At 40.6% G+C, this 22793-nt stretch overlaps 1 protein-coding gene across 3 annotated transcripts in view; it reads left to right on the top strand.

The window, feature by feature from the left end:
* LOC306832593 (partitioning defective 3 homolog B-like) overlaps positions 1–22793 on the top strand; it is a 201422-nt gene that overhangs the window by 24683 nt on the left and 153946 nt on the right. For all 3 annotated transcript variants that reach the window (XM_079357396.1, XM_079357397.1, XM_079357398.1), the window contains exon 3: positions 17456–17609. In XM_079357396.1, the coding sequence (XP_079213522.1) occupies positions 17456–17609 (154 nt within the window). The remainder of the gene's footprint in view (positions 1–17455; positions 17610–22793) is intronic.

The raw sequence follows: 22793 nt of genomic DNA on the forward strand, positions 1-22793 counted from the left end.
AGGTTTGTAATCCAGGCAGATAGTTCTCTTTTTCTGCCAGCGGGGAGATGAAATCCTGTCATCCCAGAAACTCGGCTTGCCTTTGTTTTCCTGCATTGCGAGAACTTGTGTTTCGTTCGCTCTGTTCATCTGTGTGTATGTCAGACCGCTCTGAATCCGTTTGTGAGTGTGACGTCAGGTCTGGGCCTTTTTCAAGTTGTAGGATGACATCATGAAAAACATCATCAAAGGACCTTGGAATGGAATGTTTGGCCTCAGATTAGTTTTTTTTCTAGATGTTTACCATGGCAACAATCACTATGGAAATGTTTATTGAGCCAGAATTCTTGAAACGTCTGAGACATGTTTGAAAATTGAATCAATTAAGGGGGTTTTTACATGAGGCACGATTGTTTTGCACCGTGCCGAGAACTTTGCTCCCCCCTACCCTCTCCCGTGCTGCTCTGTTTGCATTAGCTACAGTGTTCCAAGTACACTTGCATATGTCCATGGATTGATACAGCATGTGACAGTTTGCACATTATTTGGTTTGCAAATCTGCCAAATGCAGATGAAAAAGCAACTATAGCAGTCACCCAGAGGCTAAGTTCATCTGCTAACTGTGGACGTTTTAGATATTTCTGAGACGCCAAAAACGACGTCTGGCTACTTCCACATCCACCATGCAGCTCAGAGGACGAAACAGGCCTGTGCTGCGCGTATATGACGGTTTTTGAAGTGTCAGGAGTCGATTAGAATTACTTCATATAGCGGCCACTTCCCTGTTTGAGCATGGACTTGTTCACGCAGACTGTACTCAAGTCGTCGTGAAACTTGCTGGAGACCACCTCTTCAAGCGGACACGTATGGGCACAGTACCAGTAGTCAGATTTGTGTTTGTATTCTGATCAAATTCACCAGACTTTGGGATCAAGCCTGCTGTGATCCGGCATCAGGTCCCGAGTCTGAACCCATCCTTAATGTATTTTAAAACTCTTCAGCTAAAAATGTTTTTAGCCTGCAGTATGTCAGACTGGATGAGGTCGTTTAGACCACAATGCTGGCTAAACTGCAGACCATCAACATTTTTCTCCCCATCTTCTCAACATGCTCCAGTCTGAGGAGCAGTTTGGCAGAGACTGATTAAACCACAAAGAAGATACAGGAGATCTTCCTGATTGAGATGTTGTTTTAAAGAGTGATCCTATTTGTGGCAATACTACATTGTTGGAACCAGACTTTTGAGATGGGAAATAATTGTAAATAAAAATTAAACTCCACTTACAGCGATGGTGAAGAGCACTGATGTCCGACCTGCTGATTACACGTTTTGTTGACTTGGCCTTCAAACATCCCAATAATGCGTTCTTCTCATCCAGTCAGTTATAACTCTAGTTTGAGAGAAAAAAAAGACCCTCCTAAGATACTGGAAACAAATACAGATCTGAAGCTGGTTTGGTGGTGAGGGGGGGGGGTTACAGGTCACACAGACTGCAGGTTTGTATTGTTTATTGGTGTGTTGAATGAGCCGTCTATCAATGTGATTCCAGTGGATCATCTGTTATAATGCTGCTGCTCCCCCACCTCCATCTGTTTTGTTCTCTCTTACAGACAAACAAATCAGTCATCAAGAACACAATGACCTCCTACCAAATCTTTAATGCCACGAAGCTTCACATGTAACAGACGTGTCATGTTACACTTGGTCACACACACAGACGACTCGGTGGTTCTTCACTCACATAACTGTTGTCACATTTTGAATAGGTTGCTAATATTCCATTAGTTTGATTGCTTACAACCTGTCACACATGATGGGTACCAACAATAAAACCACAATCGAGCAACACCAAATTAAATGGCTGTTTTTATGTTGTCATTTAATGGTTTCATTTTAATATTGTTCATTTACGACACAATTGATGGCAGTAGATTGCTTCACTTAGACACAAAAGTGTGGAGATGAAAATGTACACAGATGTACTTGGGTTTACACACACACACACACACACACGCACACACACACACTCACACACACACACACACACACACACACACACACACACACACACACACACACACACACACCTACACAGCCTCACACTCTTCAAAAGCAGTGGAGTGGAATAATGGACAAGGCGAGGGAATAGTGGGGAGATTTTATCATTCACACCCTCTTAACCACCAGCCATCTGCTAAATGCACACATTCTTGTCATTGTGTCTGTGGGTGTGTGCATCCTTTTTATATGAACACACACACACACACACACACACACACACACACACACACACACACACACACACACACACACACACACACACACACACACAAAGGCGCGCATATTAACAGATCAGTTTATTTCCCTGAAAGCTTGGACGAACACTCGTCTTGTTAACATGGCTGATACAGTTTTAATTAAACAGTTTTTGAATTGGCATGTCATAAAGTAACTAATGCGAAGGAGAAAGCACATAAACATTGGCTACCGGAGCTCAGTGGAGGAGCAAGTCGTCTCCTAAACTAAATACCGATCCTAATCTTCAACAGCCTACATGTCAAAGTGTCTTTGGACAAGACACTAAACCCCGAACTGCTCTTAGAGCCAACAGTGCACGAATGTGTGAGTGAACGTGTGAACAGGAAACATCCTGTAAAGCTCATTGAGCAGTCTGAAGACCAGAAAATACGTCTGTGCAGTCCATTTATTTTTTCTACATGCAGTATTTTAACCGATGACTAAAATGTTATCAGCAGTGTTAAAGGCATTGTGCAAAATACAGGGGGGGGTCTGAGACTCCTTGATTGACACTTGAACCCCCCTGAAAGCCTTCACAGCAAATCACCTGCAGTTCGACTGTGGCTCAGTTGGAAGGTTGAGGGTTCTATCCCCAGCTCCTGCGAGCAACTTGTCCGATGTGTCACAACCCCAAAGTGCTCTCTCTGCTGAGTCAGGAGTGTATGAACGCGATGAATGGGATGAGTTAGTTCTGATGATTCTGATGGTCAATATACAGAGTAACCTCTGCCATCAGTGTGTGAATGTGTAGATCTGACATGTGGTGTAAAGGCGCATTGAGTAGTCAGAAGACTAGAAAAGAGTGATATAAGTTCAAGTCCATTTACCATGTACCTGCAATTTGACGTGTTCAAACTCATGGCAAAGCTACTTTCAGGTTGGTTCGAAAACACGTCATCACTTTTCTTCTCTATAGAGACCAATGCAAACCCAAGCTGAAATATGTACACAAACATTACAACTGCTCCTGCTTTCTGCAGCCGTGTTAAACTCTCTTCCTCCTTTATGGATGGAAATTGACTATAAAAAACCTTCAAGTTGCTGTGGGGGAAAAAAAAAATCTAGATATTTCAAAGATTTAAAACAGATAAAGAACTTCCAAAATGTTTTATTTAATGTATTAAAACATATTATACTGTATATTGTTTTGGGCTAATCAGTCATTCTCTGCTAAGTGCTAAAGCTAGCGTTTTAACTTAGTAGAATGCCAAATAGAGCAACAAGAAGCTCAGTCAGTCTCACAAAAACACAAAATAACCCTGCAAAGAGTAGTCATCTGCATAAAGTCTCCAGCATTAAATTGCACAGATGTTTAAAGATACATGGGGCTCTATTCTCTTCAAAATGAAGGCTTCCCTCCTAAAGGTCATTCAGGCTCGGTTCATGTGACGTAGGGAGATAGATCATTATAAAGAGGAGACAGCTGTGAGAATCTCACCTAAATGCTTCCTCTCACCTTCACCCCTCGTCCCTTCCCTTCTCCTCAAATCTTCCTCTTTCCAGCATTTATCCCCTTTTTTTTCCCTCCTTACTCGATGTTTGCTTTTTGTCTGACGACCTGTCTGTCCTCTCTCCATTACCAGAACTAAGTAATGTCTTTAACTTTATCTGTCTGCGTCCTCCTTCCTTTCCCTTGTATGCCTCCTTTTTTTTTTCTTCCACCCTTTCCTCTAATGCATCCAATCCTTTTGGAGTCACACCTTTGTGTGCACATTATTGTGCATGTGGGCGTGTGTGTGTGTGTGTACATGCAGACTCTTCATTTGTCAAAGGCACATACAGACGTGATCCAGACCTGATACATATGTTGACCCTTAGCCGGCAACCAGGGGGGTTAATTGAGTAATGGGGGTCTGCAAGAGGGAGAAGAAGGAGAATGAGGCAGAAACACAGAGAGCAGGAGAGAGAGGCTGTGGGAATGAGAGCATTAGAAGAGCGAGAACAAGACAGATAGGTGCAATTTGTTAGATTATATGAAAAGAGGAGAAGTGTGAGGGTGCAAGAGAGAAAGGGGTTAATTGCTACACTGAATAAAAGGAGAGTCAGAGGGAGGCTGGTAATTAAAGAATTGTGGAAGAGATGGCGAGATAAAGACAAATGCGGGGTTAATGGTGGCAGTGTGCGAGACGAGCACGAGGTGACAGCATGAGGCAGCCAAATCAGCGGGGTGTGAAAGATTGATTCAAAGTGGTGTTGAAAGGGTTAACAGAGTGATTGAATGGAGACGAAGAGAGAGGCTGAGAGGCTTGAAAGCAAACGGGGTTGATCGTGATCATAATGAACGATGCAGCCTGTAGTCTTGGTGGACCTCGGCTCTTAATTAAGAAAACAGTTGCACCTGGGTGCCGCCTGTGTGAGAGGCGCGCTGCTAATCGTTGTGGTTATGAAGTCCACCTCCTCATGGATTCATCGTGCTGATGAATTATCCTAATAAAGGGCCTCAGTGGGGGGTGGGATAGGGAGAGACGGACTAAATGACCAAATAACCAAGAGCAGGTCTTTCATCAGACTGTATGTTAGTCTGAATGTGTGGACAGACATGTACGGGGAAAAACAGCTCATATAGACATTTAAAGGAAAACACAAACGTTTTAGGAGTTTTTGCATTTGTAACTCCTTATAAACTGAGGAGAGAGAAAGACCTAATCACATTTTCAGGGATTAAGATAAGAGGCTTTGTGTTTGGATTGATAATGAAGCGTTCCTAAAAGCGTATTAGACATTTTTTAGGGTATTTAAAATGTCTTGAGCAAGGCACACCACATCTCCGCCTTGACCTTAATTTCGAAGATCTGCTAAAAAAAAATCACAACAAAAGTGTACACGGGGAAAAAATAACCCTGGTTAAATCAGAATCTGAAACACTTTATGTAATCGGGGGGGGGGGGGGGGGGGGGGGGGGGGTTCTTTTAATAAATCTTGTGGATACTGATCTTCTTCTTTGGTTCTTATAACAACATTTGAATGTCACCAAATCAAAAAGCTATCTGGTTAAAGATAAACTGATGACTTCTCATCTGAAGTCATTAAGTAACAAGGCCCCACACCTGCAGAGGCTGCAGCTCTGCACGCAGGAGCTGAAGGTTCTGCAGCTTCTGGTCCCAGCTCCAGGTCTGACCCCCCCCCCCCCCCCCCCCATCAAAGTTAGAGCCTGGCAGAAAGAGGAGACGCTGTTGAAATGAAAGATCAGATGCCATGGATTCAATCCAAATGATGATCTTGTTCTTGTTGATGAGAGGAGTCACATCAGGTAACATTACGACACCTTGCAGATTAACATGGCTGCTTTTCTAGCACTGACATGAACAGCTGCAGACCTGCCTGTCTCATTCTGTACTTCATTATGGTTACACTGGGACAGCATCATTTGCTGCTTGATCTAATGACTTTAAAGCCTCTCGTCATAGCTGGTAAAGACTTTGAAGGTATTGTGCACATTGCTCTAGCAAGCTTTCGACTGTCTGAAGAAAATGCTTTTAAATCTACCTCAGTGATTGAAGGCTGATCTGAATCTTTGGGTTTTGTTGCTGTGTTTTGGCAGCATGTAGTCTGTATTAAGGAGGATTGTGCATTAAAGGACACATCATTAAGTGTCAAAGTGGATTTAATTCATACTCTGGAGAATATAAGATGCAATCTTTTAGCTTGGACTAATGTAATCACTCTGTTAGCTGTGAGCTTTAGTGCTCACCTCAATCATAGAGATGTTAGAAGGACCACCTCCCATGTCGACCTTTCACAAAAACTGCAGTGTGTGTGTGCAAGCCCTTAAATGTTCGATGTGAGTGTTTTTCAGGAGAGATTTACATTGTAAATCCATCACACACGCACACACGCATGCACACACACAAAGCAACGAGACGTTAGCAGAAAGATTTACATACATTGACGGAGTAATGCGCCGGGCGGTGAGAGCTTTAAGAAAGAGTGAACCTGTCTCTAAATGTGTGTGAGTGATGATAACAGGCTCATTTAATTGCCTTAACCCAACACACACACACACACACACACACACACACACACACACACACACACACACACACACACACACACACACACACACACACAAACATACCTAGATCATCAGCTCACTGAGTAGGCGTCTCATCATTTCTGATTCTCACCTTGAGGAGCTGGAAATAAGACAGTTTGATTGAAGGACGCGAGAGAGAAGGAAATTGAATTGCAGCTCGGCTAACTTCAGCTCTGCTTCAGAATTGTTTGCAGCAACTTGGTCATTGAACAACTTTAGCACTGATAGTTGCTCTAGTAAAGGGCAGCTTTTAAGAGTCTTTCTACTTGAAATGTACAGCTAAAGTCAAACCCAACTGTTGTTGTGCACTCCCAAATGAAAGGATCAGAATCGCATAGAACAGAAATGGAAACACATTTCAGTGAAAACATGGAACTCGCACAGAGGCAAAGCACAAGACTGACGAAAAACCATCTTAAAAGCAATCCATATTGAATAAAACCATCGCCATACCATCAACATCTGTCATATCGAATGTCAATACAACATTATTAAACATCATCCTCATTACTATTGAGACCATTGTTATCTTCATCTATTAAGTCGAAGATATTGAGCAGATGTGTATTGAAAGACAACACAATGTGATACGATCCAAATGATCACTATGACAATGAGGATTGAGAGATTTTTAGCAGGGCAGTTATATGATGGTTGATCCCAAAATCAGATGAACTCAAGAATAAAACCCGCTGTAAAAAGGGAAATTACAGCTTTTAATATCTATTCTTTGCAATGTGGTGTCACTTACACATCTTATAACTCCTCACCTCTTCATTTATTATCCCTCTGTCCTCTTCCAGAAACATTCAGATCTTTTAGAAAACATTTCCACTTGCTTCAGATGTAGTCACCACCCCCTTCATGTTGTCAGTCATCCACCCTGGAGACTCAATATTGACAACTAGCATAATTAATAAAGGAGAGTATCATCAGGGCTGTGTCTACTCTAAATGACCGAAACCTGTTGGTATGTAAGCACATGACCAAATGTGGTCTTTTGTATGATAACTCTATGTTAAAGGAAATAGATCTCTGCAAAACAAAACTGTTCGAATCCTTCTAACCACACACACACTGACTCTCACTCTCACTCACCGCAACACTCTTCGTAAAATCATCAAAATAAGCAGTAAAATCATTGGTCAGGAACAGCAGTCACTCACTAACATCTACAACACCAGAGTCCTGAGCAGAGGCACCCAGATCTCCACTGACCCTTCACACACCCTGCACCCTCACTACACTCTGCTGCCTTCAGGGCGCAGGTACAGGGCGCTCCCACTGAGGACAAAGAGGGCCAGCTCCAGCTTCCTCCCCACCTCCATCCACCTGTTAAATGGATGACTGTGACTGTGATCACTTTCTGATCACTTTTTTGACCTATTGTTCTTACTCTACCACTGCTTTTAATCTATTATTGTTTTCTTTTTCTTAAGCTATTTATTAGGGACTTCATAACCATCAGAATTTTAATGTGTGCAACGAAGTTCCTAACGGATAAATAAAGTTTATTTTGATTTGATTTGATTTGACACAAACAGGTATACTATATAAATACTGAACGATATTAAATTTGGTTTAGCTTTACAAGAGTTGATCCTGTTTAGAAGTCTAAGACTTGACTTTAGAGAGTTTCCTTTTTGACGTCGGTGCGGTGTATCATTTTATCCTTAGTCTCCATTCTCAGTATTTATTGGAGGTTTTCTTTGAGATTGTAAAATGTTTTTGTTTTATTATTCTTGTTGGTTGAAAGTGATATACGATTGATTGCTTTCCCTCAGCTGTGAAGAAGATAAGGTATCTGAGGGTCAGAAGAAAGCCCTTCAACAGTTAACCCCATAATCCCCAAAAGCATTACAGATTAGAGACATGAATGGTTAAATTGGCAATCCTACAGAACAGAACTCTAACCATCGCTAAGGTTTTTTTTGAGGTTTCCAAAGTTTTCAAAAGGTGCACTGCATAAAATCCAAAGTAAATTTATCAACAGTCCTGTTCAGGATCAATGTAAATATGTTTGTTTTATATATGTAAATTAGTTTGTATGACAAAATCTATACTCTTAAATCTGGTAAATGTTTGTGGAGCGTTGATCCAGGTTTTGGGAAGTCAGCTGACGGTTCTTATTGCTTTGCACTTTGACATGTTAATCCTGCAGTAATCACCACCACAACACTTGCAGAGAGAGAGAGAGAGAGAGAGAGAGAGAGAGAGAGAGAGAGAGAGAGAGAGAGAGAGAGAGAGAGAGAGAGAGGCCTAATCAGTCACATCTGACAGACACGCAAATCCTTGTTCAGAAGTCACTCAGACATCCATTGTTATGTTGAGAGCCAGTTGAATGAGATAAGAAGCTGGAAAGAAACGAGTGGAGGAAGGAAACCAAAGCTGGATAAATGATTTTCCAGGGGAAGTGTGAGCAGACCAAACCTTGATGTTGTTTTGAGTAATGCAGCACATAAACATCGATTTAAAAAGTGATCTCAGAACATTAGTGTAGTTGTTCACAAAAAGTACCTCAGTGTTTCAACTTGACAATGTCACTTTGTGTAAAGAAAGTCATGAATAGGATACCTTTAGTTGGCTCATGGAAAATCATGCAACATGAGGCCGCTTTGGTTTTTAATAAATGTTGGGATAACATTTAAATTAGAGCTGCAGCTATCGAATATTTTAGTAATCGAGTATTCTATCACATATCCAGATCCATTAATCAAGTAATCGAATAAATCATACTTTTCCTTCATTAAGGTTTTTAACTCGTCTCGGGTCGTCCCTACAAACCTGCTTAGTCTTTGCAGCTACTTTTCCAACCAACCACCTCTGCTCTACAGCTGCTGACATTCATCATATTACTGACACGGTCTCAAATTAACTTTTGATTTACTGGTCAAGGTGGCAGGTCCATGAAAAATACAGACCAAACATGTTTTAATGGCTGAAATTACAAATAGTGTTTTTGTGTCACCTACACATCTGTTACCATACATTTAATTGAGAAAGCATTATGTTCTGTTGAATCAATCACAGATTGAAGTCATAGATTCAGTAATTTTATCAGATCAGGAATTTGAGAAATTTAAAATATATATTTGCTTGCCTTTATTTATTAAATAAGTAGTTCCTAGAGCCACCTGCTCTCTGATCCCCCCACTGCATGACCATTACAGACTAAAAACTAAAACCCATCAGAGAATAATAAAGTATTTTCCCACAAAACAAGTTCTCTCTTGATTTAGCTTTGACAACATTAGACCCTTCATATAATCAGCCTGTTCATTATTAGACATGTTCTGTATCTCTGTCTGCTCCTGCTGTATGTGCATTCAGTGCGCTCACAGACTGAGACGACAGAGACTGTGAAAGGACTTGATAGTCACATCCACCCCTAATACTTGAGTTTAATACCATATAAATTCTCTGCCCTAATATTCCTGTTGGATAGAAATGACTACTCTGGTAATTTGTCAAATGTCTTTTGAAAATATAAATGGATTTAAAATTCAACTTCACTACACAATCATGTGCGAATTATCCAAGATATGCTGTCCATCACTTGTGAATTATTTCATGAGCATAAGAGAATCATTCTAAATTCCAAATGATCCCCCTTTTCCATAGTTTCAAACAGTCCCCCTAAGTGAAACATCTGTGCTGCGCTTTGATCAAAACCTATCATGAATCAAGCACCAGAGGAGGTTTGTGACCCTGTAGAAACCAGCTCTCTCTGAACGCTCTGTTTTAGTGTGTGCGTCTCTTTAAATGTAATGAGCCCTCCTCAGTGGCCCAGTAGACATCACTCCTTTATCTGTGAGAGTAAATATGGCAGACCTGCACAGAAGTTTTGCTGCTGGCTGGGGTTGGAGTCTATGGGTGGTGAAAACAGAGGTGGGGAGGAGAAGTCCCCCTTGGGATGTCACAAGTTGAGAAAATTTGAAACTGAGCATTTTACTCTGTGTTTTAAGACTTACACAGACCAAAAACAAAGGCTTGATTTCATATTGTGAGGGTTGATAGACACTCAGGTTACCCAAATATATGTTCAAAAACACTGTAAAAGTGTTTATAATATGTCCCCTTTAATACACGTTTACTCCTACTTTCTCAGTGGATGAAGCTTTTTTTTAATGTATTTTGGTTAACAGACTCCTCCACTTTATCGGTGCTGTCTTTGAGACTACTATTACTGGTTCACAGAGAATATGGCCAACACAGAATGTGTCCATCTGTGTGCATCCATAATGCTGTTCCATATGGCCAAGTGTGGTCCACACACAGCCTCAGGGAGGCAGTGGTAACACATGTACACACAGACTGTCTTTCCTCATTGACAAGCATACATAGACGCATACTTTTGAAGGGGAACACAATCACATGCACAATAATACAGTTACAGGCACACAGACAGAATATGTACCTGGTGAAGCAAACAGAAGCTGTTTGACAGAGACTGTAGTCTGACATGTCTACAGACACACAGTCACTGAACAGTTGTTTGGCTGCTGCTGAGGGGGATGAAAACATTTTGACAGTCAACATTCTTTGTACTTTCCCTTTCTCGTAATGTCTATAAAATGTGTTTCATTTTGAACTAAAAAAAAAAAAAAAAACGTGCTCCTTCCTCTCTTTGTGAAACAGTCTCTGCCTCTGTCCTTTAATGTCTGTGTTTCTGAATCCTCCCACTATCTCTGTCGGCCATTAATCTCTTTCTTCCCTTCTGTCCTGTCTGGATTTCTCATGCTTTACTGAAAGGTAAGATGACAGGTGATCAATAGAGAGTACACACACACACACACACACACACACACACACACACACACACACACACACACACACACACACACACACACACACACACACACACACACACACACACACACACACACACACACAATCCTGCACCGACACTTTAAACTGCTGAGCAGGTGAATTTCATTCATCCATATTCTCCATACCGAGACAACACCATCCTGATTATCGATTACCATGGCGATGAGTCGATTGTGGCACAGAGGTCACAGTCAGAGTGCGTTTGTTTTTGTTTTTTTCAGTGTGTATGTGAATGCTCTGAGAGTTTGTATGTCAAGCCTTCCAGGTCCAAACTTCAAAAAAATATATGTGTGACTTTTTTTAGTGCGTGTGCATGGGCACAAGAAAATAAAAGAGAGAACGAGAGAACAAGGAGAAATGTCTACGAGGAAGGATAAAACAGGGAGATTTAAGAGAGAGTGAGCGCAGGCGTATCACATTCATGTGTTAATCGATAAGCTTTCTGTTGCTTTGTGGGTGCATCCAAAGGAGCAAAGTGCTGGAACATGATGATTTACACCAGCTGATTTGTAAGAAACCACCACAACTCATGGGAGAGACACGGACAACGCAAGCATTAGGGGGGGTGAAAAACAAAAAGGGGGAGGGGTGAAGCAAAAGTATAAAGCAGGGAGAAGAGGAAAGAGGGAGAGAATCTGGGGTAAATAAGAGAAGCGATAGAGAGGAGGTAAAGAAAAGCCAGAGGGGAAAACGGGGCTAAGCAGGAATATGTGCTGATGAAGGATGAAAAGGCCGATGTGTACACAGCCCAACATAGAAGAGCTCACCTGCCTCAGGGCCCATTCAAATTCTCTTTGTGATCTGCACAATTATTTTTATGGGCATCCACTAAAATCTGCAAAGCTTTTTAAAAATGATTTCTCATGCTCGCTGCACAGAGTGCTTCACAGGTGACCTTATCTGCCAGCACTGCAGTGACTTCTTTAATGGGTGAACCACAAAGAGCTGAATCAAAAATGATGTCATGAGCCATAAAAATGCTTTTTTTTAATATATACTTTAGGATGACCGTACATTTAAAAGGCAACAAGGGGGAATGACGTCATTTGGATAAAAAGCCTCTCATCGGGTTGCAGAGTGCAGGGCAGAGTTCAGAAACACACTGGATTCGGAGTTAAATAGATTCTGCATCAACAAAATCAGCACTGAGTCATGACTTTTTCCAAATTGTCTTCCTTTGACTGGAGTGAGACAGACAGTTGACAAAGTAATCAAGGCTTTTTTGTTGTTGTTGTTCTCCACTCTGCTTCTCTGACTGTTGTTTTGTTTGTTCGGGAAACACCTGGATGCCAGAATAAGCGACAGTGAGGGCCAGTTGTGGTTGGGCGTGTGGGCACTTCAGATGCAGCTTCAGATCTGTAGAGCTAGGTGGTGCTGTCTGTCTTTCCACTGCCATCATGTGAGTTTGTGTCACAGAGTAAACTTGTCTGGTCTCAGCCTTTACAGGAACAGTTGCATCATAACACCTTTGTGATTTTGAAACTGGAAGAACATTTATTTATTTTTATTTATTTTTTTCCCGAAAACGTGTTGTTGTATTTGGAGTTCAGAAATAACACTCCCCTCAAAATGTAAAAGCAACACTCAAAAGCTGAAATAGCACCGTGGCGGTGCATTAGCATATTTTCAGGGTGAGGAACACACACTGTTATTTTTGTACACAACCTCACGTCTCTAAATCCGCTAATGTATCCACTCCAAACCAGCTGAGCGGTGCATAAGCTGCCTACAAATGTGTCTGTGTGTCACATAATGTCCTGGCATCACACAAACCTGCTTACACGCACGCACACGCACACACACGATCACTCCTCTTGATGGACAGGTGCCATCATCTGTGGCCACCTCTCCCCTTCAGTTTGTTGTTAGGCCTCTGCTGATGGAGTGGACATCGTTGAGTAAATTGCTGACTCCACAGGATGCTTAAGTACATGCACATGCATACACACTGTAATGTCATGGATTGTTTTTATAGTAAGTGGGCATGAGCGGAAATCAAAGCTCAGTGGAGCATTTTTAAAGATTGTTTTGTGTGTGTGTGTGTGTGTGTGTGTGTAAATGAAGGAAAGTGTGCACGTGCCAGGTCTGAGCTGTGTATATGCTCGTGCATTTGGCTGATTTGTTGCATTTTATCGATCCACTTCAAACTACTCAATCACACCCTAATCGACCGGATTTATAAAGTGTAGAATGTGAAAAAGGACGTGGGTGTGTATTTGTGCGCATACTAATGCCGTATACTGCACTTCCATCCTGAACTGCTTTTAATCGACCTATCTCATATTCATGTGCTCTTTTAATTTTAATCAAAGGAAAGGAACCGACTCTGCACTTCTACACCAACATCCCCCCTACACATGCACACACACACACAGAAACGTTCAGAGATGTTGCGCTCTACACTGAATGGCGTGCACATAGGGCTGTTTATGTATAACCAGTGAGAAGGCCAAGAAACAAAAGAACATGACTTAAACAGGCTCCTTTTCTCTTTCTATGAAACACAGGTCAAAATTCAAGTCATCACTCATCTTTACATATGATCACTTTCAGCATCTTATGTTTTTTTATTGCATTAACTAAACAGATAATGCACAAGCATACTTTTTTCAATTTACAACATTGCTAGAAGATTTCCAAATAATTTAAAAATAGCTTCTCATAGAGATATTTATCACTATCCAGAAGGTTTGAAAAATCGATGTAGTGTTTACAGCGTAATGCAGGCCAATCCTTCTATCCTGTTACTTCCATAGACAGAATAAAACAAGGATGCCGTTTTTATGACATCAACTGACAGTTTTTAAAGAAATGTTGTGAAGCCCAACGATGGCGGTGGCAAAATTTGAAACTCTATTCTGGGCTTGACCTTCTAGATTGAAGTGTAACAATAGGTTGTTTTGTCAACGGCGTCATTGTTGTGTCAAGTTTTTTTATAAATAAATCAAAACGTCCGACACCAAAAAGTTTTCTGTTATGGTCGACATTCAAGTTGGCTTTAGAAGTTTGGAACTTACAAACATCCCTCAACTACCATGTTTTAGGTTTTCCTCTCAATAGCAGCCAATAAGCCATGGACGAGAGAAAATGTGACATTTAAAAAACAAATAGACGTATATCACACGTCTGCAAACACTGAGCTAAAGACACTAGCTGAGGGTTCAAAATCAAGTAATATTACTGTACCTTGTCTATTGACTTTGTTTGGCTTCTTACGTCACCAATGTCTTCGTTTATCAACTAATGCACAATGTTCAAGAGGTGAAGGCCTAACAGTACTGTGTGTTTTAACACCGGGCAGTTGAACTCAAATTGTGTGATTGATGATAGGAAACAGATTTCTTACACATAAGCCTTCTGGGAAACAGCTTCAGCTTCAGCAGTCCACCTGTCAATCAACTCCTAAATATGCTCACGTGTGAATCACTCTTAAGCTTAATTAAATCTAAACTGATGGTTTTTAAATAATTTAAGTGTCTAACAATAATAAACAGAGCTAGTTATTCTAATTCTGTATTATATATATTTTTTTTTAACAAGGTTGTAATCATGTTAAATGTTGAAATTTAACCACTTCATTATGCACAACTTTCAGAGGTGGAACTTATTAACTACACCGAAAAACAACTATTGATTTATTGGTTTAAATTGTTTGATCCAAGTTTTTGGTTGAGACTCAAACCCACCAACATTAAGAGACCCATCTTTGGTAACTTGTGTAAATACTAGACCAGTAACCATGAATATGAAAGGAATTCAAAGGGATTTGAGACTTAAGCCAGACCTTCAGACAGCTCCATCATTACCTTCATAGGATGAACCTGATAAGAGACTTTTTTTGTTTCGTTTGGAAAATAATCCCAACTCAACACAATTAAACACATAGTCAGTCTCTGATTTGTAATTCTTCCCAAATCCAAATCAAGGAAAAAAACAAAACACCTTTATTTCTTACTTGGATCTGTTTTTTTCCCCAGCTCATGGCTCGCAGAAGGATAAAGGCATTTCTACTTGAGGTTGTCAGAAACACGATCAAAGTACAATTTGTGTTTTGACAGTAAGCTGCAACGAGAAAAAAAAAAAAACAGACAAAATCACATGTTTATTACTGCCTTTATCTCCCAGTCACAGTTGTTGTCAGGAAGCTGACGAGAAGTAGAATAGCACCAAGAAGTTTGCACAGCAGTCGTTGTGCTCTGTGGCAAAAAAGTAAAACACTGATCATTTACAGACTAGAAAACATTTGTGTGAATAGTACATGTTGTGTCTCCAGTGCTTTCAGTATGGTAATGGTTTTGAACCCTGAGCACACATCAAGGGGAGCTGCTTGAGTGAGTGATGTCAGCTGAAAATGGACACGTCATCGACAAAGTGACACTTTCAGAAAATCTCAGGTTTCAGGTTTGCTTTTTTTTGTTCATTCTCTGACATCTTCAAGATTTTTTTCTGTATGGCAATCTGTCAAACTCCTCATTATTATCATGATTATACACTCTCAGTGGCCATTTCTTTCTTTTTTGTCTTCTTCACTTTTCTTTTTCTTCGAGCTGTCTCACCTCTGTCTTGCTCCTCTCTCTCCCTCTCACGCTCAAGAGTGCGGTGTCATTTTGTTTGGCAGCTCTTTGAGTCTCCTGTCGAAAAGAACAGAGGCTAAGTCGTCCCCCTATCATCTTGCTGTCTTTCCTTTTTTTTTAAACACTCAGCAAAGCTATGTTGAATTTGTCTTCCCATTTTTGTTCTTGTAATTCTTGCAGATGTCCTGTTTTAGGAATCTCTGCCTCCCCTTAATGTCTATGTTTTCACTATCCAGAAGTCTTGTTCTACACTAACTGTTTTAGTCAAGCAAGAAAATCCACTCAATTTTAAGTCTTTCTGACACTCATGCCAAAGATCTTTTTTTTGTCTTTATTTAAAAGTGATTTAAATAAAATGCACAACAAGCACTTTTCTTGTTTTCTTTATTTAATAATTGACCAAAACCATAAACAAAACTCAAAGTATGAGCCTGAAACAGAAACACTGGCTGTAATTCCATTATGCCAATGGTTTTTATAATTTTTTTAAATTTTATTTGTGCGTTCATAATTTTTGTGCACAGGAGACAACCGGAACATCACATTTACTTGGGCTCTGGTGTGCACGTTCATCAATTCAAATCAAAGCTTTATTGGCCTTAAAGTCGAAGGAACAGTTTTTTGCAAGAGGCCAAACATCCCTATTATTTCAACAATATTAGATGAATGAATTGTATCACAATTTAAATGTACGAGAACATTTGAAAGTATGGATCACCTGGTGTGTGCCTGTCTGTCTGAGTGAGCGTAGCAGGAAGCCTCTGGCTTTACTGGTAAAGTCCCCTTTCTTTACTCCTGGCCAGCATGCTCATGAAACACGCATACAGAATGATACACACACACACACGCACACCTACACACTCGCACTGGTCCTTTCAGCTTTTACATGGAGGCCCCTAGAACACTGTGTTGACAAGCTTCTATGGCATGTTAGGCTAAACTAAACGCAGACTCAGTGCTATACTCAATAGACAGGGATTCAGCTCCATAGCACAGTTAGCACTAGCAGGTTGTCGCACGTGTAAAGGCGAGACCGATGGAGTCCGTGGGTCAGCAGTAGACTCACACTCTGTCGCAGGAATGCTGGGCTCCTTGGACGTCCTCTATAGTGTCCTCATCCACAAGGTAAAACAGAACTTCGAAGGCTAAGAGAAGAACTATTTGTCAGACTTTTTTCTTTTTTCTGTCAGTTGAAGAAATGTGACCACTTGTTTTGGTCTTTGTCAATGTCACTGAACTGGAGAAAGACGTCGTTTGAGCACTGTTTCACTCAGGATTGTCTTTTAGTTGTTTTTAAGCCCTTTGCTTAAACACAATCCAATTTCCTGGAGCATTACAAAATATGACTTTTGATCATTTTGTCTGACTTGTCCGCGTTTTCGTGTTTTTTTATGACCGTCAATCCCCTTTGTCAGTATTTTTTATTACATTCTTTAATGTCAATGTTAGTTTTGCATCTTTTTGATCTAAGTGAGTAGAAGAAAATGAAGAGGATTGAAGTGGCTTGGAGAGAATAATATAAAGTTGTAATATCTGTGAGTGGAGTACCCTGTATTGGAATAGTTCCTGCTGCTCCACTCAGATCAAATCAAGTGTTGGAAATGGACTAATACATGAACTAATAAATGAGCAAGGGGTGAGGATAGGTTTTACTTCTATATACTCCACATAAGTCAACATAATAAAGGAAAATAAAACAAAATAACAAGCAGTATTGTGTCTGTTTTTCCCCCTCTGTAGCTGATGGCGGTGTATGAGGAGCAGGAAGCCCAGCAGAGGGGTGTGGCTAACACTAACCTCACCCCCAGCCCGGACATCTACCAATCAGAGCTTTCCGTCTTCCAACCAATCGCGGGCGGAGAGATTGAAGTCAACTCCTCTGCCCTGAAGTCCAGTAAGTAACATTTTCATTTATTTTACTGTCAACACTGTATGATGAAGTCACACTGCTAGATGTGCATTTTCAAGAAAGGGGAAGTACTTATTACTATTTAAACGTGTATGAGCCTTTATAGATGACTTAGAGCCTCAGCTGACTGCCTGTCTCATAGTCCAACACTAGGATCATTCCCTTCAAGCTGTATGTGGGTGTTAACGTCTCGTTTTGCGAACATCGATGTGTTTGTTTTCTGCAAATAATTCATTCCTCATGGCCTACCTTGGTGTAAATATCACCTCATTCATACTTCTAAAGCAGTTCTGAAAACCACTCGTACCTAAAATTAATCTCCTCAATGTGTGCATCAAGAAATCACTGCAAAGTTTTGATGGAAGAATGTCCACGCGTGTAGAAAAAGTTAAATCTGATGAAACAGGTTCGACTATGGATATCCTCCGTTCCCTGTGAAACCCTCGGAGCTACATGGGTTTGTTACCTGCCCCAACCTGGCTATGTGACATTTAGAATCTTTCCTCACAAGCCCACATCCCCAAATACCATGACAGAAAATTAAGAAGTTAAAAAAACGTTAGTTTGAAGTGAGTTGATTATCTCCTGGAGAATACTTGAGAACCTTTTATGAAAAGTTTCACAAATTGTTTTATCAAGAATTTACTTCACAGCAAAGTTATGCAACAACCTTTTATTCATCTGTTCAGAAAAAAAGAGTAGTTTACTTTGTCGTCCAATAACTTAATTAGTTAGATTAATACATCCATAAAGACAAGTCAGACTTTTTTAACTTCTGTGCCTGACCCTGCTGCCTCTCGGAGACCTCGTCGAGCGTTTGCTCTGCTTTGAAGAGGTCATAGCTCTCAAGTTGTACTCGAAAAGAGAATGAAGTTGCTCCTTTTACTCGATGTGTAGCTAAAAGGTTTTTAACCTCTTCTGACTTTATTCTTTCTTCCACCTTTTTGTAAGAATAGACTTGTACCAGATGTCTAGATTTATCGAAACATGCTTTCGTTAATGACTCCCTCTGACCTTACAAAAAGCAAGTGCCTCCAGGAGCACCTGTTTTTACTGTGTATATGTAAGCTCTCAGCCAGTGCATGAACGTGTCAATGGTACAAGAAGGTTTTAAACACGAAACAGGTACAATGAGGCTGACATTTGACTCGCTGCTTGAAGTGGGTGCTGTGAAGAAGTGATCGAAACAAGATGCGGACGGCTGAAATGTTGGCGGCACTGTCCGAGACACGGAAAGGACCGAGGGGATGAAAGAGAATCACATGAGGAGAAAAGACAGGAAGTGCGTGTGTAATGTCAAAGATGTAAACTCCAGTGTTCTCTAGCATCTGCTTACTGTTACCTGAAAAATCCAGTCTGAATGACCTTCCTCCATCCCCCTGTCATTCTCTCTCTCTTTCCTGCTTTCCCTTCCCGATCCTTCACTCATCTGCGTCTGTCTTCTTTCAAGTCAAGTGCCCGTCTGCTCGAGCCGTACTGTATATTCGAGTGTCAGAACGCTAAGAGCTGCCACATTTTGTCCAGATTTAATTTTGTCTTAACAAAAACAAACCATGCGGATGACGGATCGCGTGTATGGACCGTCTGCCAACGCCTACACACTTTACTCCCAGTTACCTCTCGCTGCCGGCTCGTCATGTATTCCCTTTCCTTTAGGTAGGACAAGTAGACTCTGCTTCGTAGCATCGGCTGCTGAATGCTTGACATTTAAACACATTATGTCACTGTTGACTTCTGAGCGTCATTCATATGACAAAGGAAGTGTTCTGATGCTCAACAATCTGCGGCGTCAGCTCCATTTATTCCTTCAATCTTTAATGTGCGTGAAGATTCAGTGCGCTTGGGGATTTCTTTGTTGCATTTAAAATCATAAAAAAGTAGATTACTGCAGCTTCATCCTTTTAGTCTCTCCTGTTTTTAAATCCAATACCACATCCTGTATACCTCACAGTGAGTTTAGCTTCTGTCAGTTATAACAGAATTGACATTTCAGCCTGTTAGTTCTTCTCAGGTTGTGAATGTGCCTCGGAGGCTGTATGATCCAGACACTGTTAAGACAGGAAGTTTAGTCTGATTCAGTATGGTCGCCTGTCCCTCGGGATCAGGAGTAATGTGTGACTGTCATGGTAGATTAGAAGGAGTGGAGGAGCTCTGGAGACCGTCTCTGTCAGAGTGAGAAGGCCACACTCAGGTCTCTGTTGCTCTTTTTAATGTTCTACATGAACTCTTCACTTATTTCAAGTCTCTCTCTCTCTCTCTCTCTCTCTCTCTCGCTCTCTCTCACTCTCTCTCTCTCTCTCTGGCTCATTGTTTCTGCATCTCGTTGTCCTTTTTTTGTCTTATGAAATCCTCTATTGTCTTTTTTTTATGACACCACTTTGCTACTTTTTTCTTTTCCACTTTAAACAGATGTTCGACATATTTTAAATATTTCTTTTATCACATTCTTTTAAATATTTCATCCTCTCTTTTCTGCTACGTTCTCTACTTATCTGAAGTTGATAAAGACGCTCAAGATGAACAATGACGGTGCTGAAATGAATGGCTTCATCACTGAAGGTTTTTACACCTTGCTTTAAATACGGGGGATGCAAAGTTTTACATTTTACAATAATGTAAAAAAAATGTCAAGCATACATCTGTCTGTGTAATTTAGACACACCAGAACAAATAGCCTATTTCTGGTTGACTTTTCACATTGAAGTATTAGTTGTATAAGCAGCAGCAGTAGCCTATTAGTAGAAGTAGTATGGCTACCAAGCAATTTTGATTTCAAATGATAATCAGCATTAAACTATTAAACTGATTTGCAATCAGCAGATTGTCTCAGGACTCGACAATATTTACTCGTTCAACAATTCTTTTAGTTCCACTTTTGCCAAACTGGTCTCAAACTTTCTCATGTTGCTGTCGGAGTTTCTCTTTTATCAACACTAACGGCTGTAACAGTTAAATGAATGACCATGGTCACTGGTGACCTACAGTGAGATACAGTGTCTTTGTGTAGTTACAACAGAGGATCGGACCCTGATGAAGGACACAAGCCGAAATTCGTCTAACTTGTTAATAAAGTTGCTTTAGAGAAGAGAAGATATACTTTATTAATCCCGCGAGGGGAAATTCAGAATCTCTTCAGGGCTCACTGGGACATTAATGAGACCTTGATCAGGTTATTTATAATGATTTAGATTAAACCACAGTTTAACATCATTTACAATATCATAGTATTTACGCATTTGTAAAATAAAAGTAATTAACAGTCAATGATGATTTGATAGATTCATAAACAAATGAGGATTTCATTTAAAACTCAATATTATTAAAATATGCAACAGCGCTGAATTGCATCTTTTGAATCTTCTGATGAAACCTGCAGGCTGCTTACTGATTTTACAATAACAGCTATACAAGACGATGTCAAGTCTCATATAATGCTATCAATACTACATTGGCATTTATAGTGCAGCCCTATATAGAGCTATTAGTGGAGGAAAACAGAGGGTCGTGGTCGTTTACTACTTGATGCATTCTGCTAAAGCAATCTGGGATAAAAAAATATTGATCCTGGAAAATCTTCCAGACAGAATATTCGTCCCTGGGTAGCCATTGGTCTCCATCTTAATTTGTCAATGAAAGTATCCAACTCTTTTTTTTACCTCATATAAAGGAACTTTTCACCAATGTCTGGCCACTTGTCTCAGAGGCCTGCTTTGAAATACTTTCACATTTCTACTTCACCTTGTTTTATTCATACACTTTCTTTACCCCTTTTCTCCCACAAGTCATCAATCCATCTCTTTTATCTGCCCCGCACTTTTATGTCTTTGTCCTCTATCCATTTACCCCCCTTTCATTTCCTTTCTTTGTGGAGATGAATTGATCAGAGGTTTCATATAATCCATACCCCCCCCACCCCGCCCCCACCCCGCCAGTCTTAAGAGCACCAAGGGTCCATTTTGTGACAATCAATATTTGACCCTACAAATATCATTTGGCATGTCTTCTGAGTAGTCTCTTCTCGTAAAGAGGTTCCCTCCACCCACACCGCCTTTCCCATTTTATTCCCAGCTGAACTATAGAGGCTAACATGACAATGTTCTTAAAGCATATATGGATTGATGGGGTCCTTGGATGGGGATGGTGGAGTTGGGGCGTGGCAGAGTACCTCACGGATCACGATGATAACCTTTAGTAATATGTGTTACTTATTTGAATAGCTTTCAGTGGTGCGTCGACTTTTCTCACCATTTCAGTACTCCTTCATGCTCCATCAGCAGCACAGGCTGCAGTGTCGTGTGCGTCATCCGTCAGCTTCGGTTAAATGGGGATATTATGCAGTGGGCTGGAGAAATGTGAAGCGGGAGACACTAACATATGTTACCTACATGCACACAGACATCTTACAAACCAGCAGCTGATTGGCCGCGTGGACTCCTGAACACCAGTGGGTTCAGTGAAGGGATATAAAAGGAACAGATTGTACAGTAACGACTAAAGCAGCAGACTCTCAGATGTACTGAAGGGGAAACGAGTGAACACATGGAAGGGTGCACATACTTCAACCCCAACATTTAGGAACATTGTTTATTACACTATCTTATTATGTAATCAATAATACGTCATACAAACTTAAAATGACTGAGGCTGTGCTGTCTGATGAGTTTCCATGATCAAAAGAAGAACCATTTAAATCCTTGCTTTTTTTTATTTATTTTTTTACATAATGAATATTTCAGGTCCTTCCAGGCTTGAACTGGCTCACCAATAGTCTCACTTTAATCAGAGAGTGAGCAGGGAAACAGGGAGACATGATTGGTTCAAAGTTTCAACAAATCTTTAAAAGTGGCGAAGAGGCCAACCTCGCCTTTAAGTCAGGTTAGCATAAAAGGAGGAGGAGGGATGCTAATGCAACTGCAGATGCTGCTCTGCGGAGGAAGCAGCAAAAGTAAGCAGGCCAGAGCAGTTTCAACAAGGCGGCATGAGTACTGTTTGGCCAATAGGATGCTTTGAAGCCAATCAACCGGCCGCAGTTACTGAACTGTGGCATGATAGTAGAACGTGACTATGTGACCTGCCGGAAATGATGGCAATGTACTCTTACTGTATACATATTATAACTGTGTATTTTTCATTATAACAAACTTTAATGAAGAAGCATCATGTCTTTCA

The sequence above is a fragment of the Symphodus melops genome, assembly GCF_947650265.1.
Source record: "Symphodus melops genome assembly, chromosome: 12".
In the NCBI taxonomy this organism is placed as follows: Eukaryota; Metazoa; Chordata; class Actinopteri; order Labriformes; family Labridae; genus Symphodus; species Symphodus melops.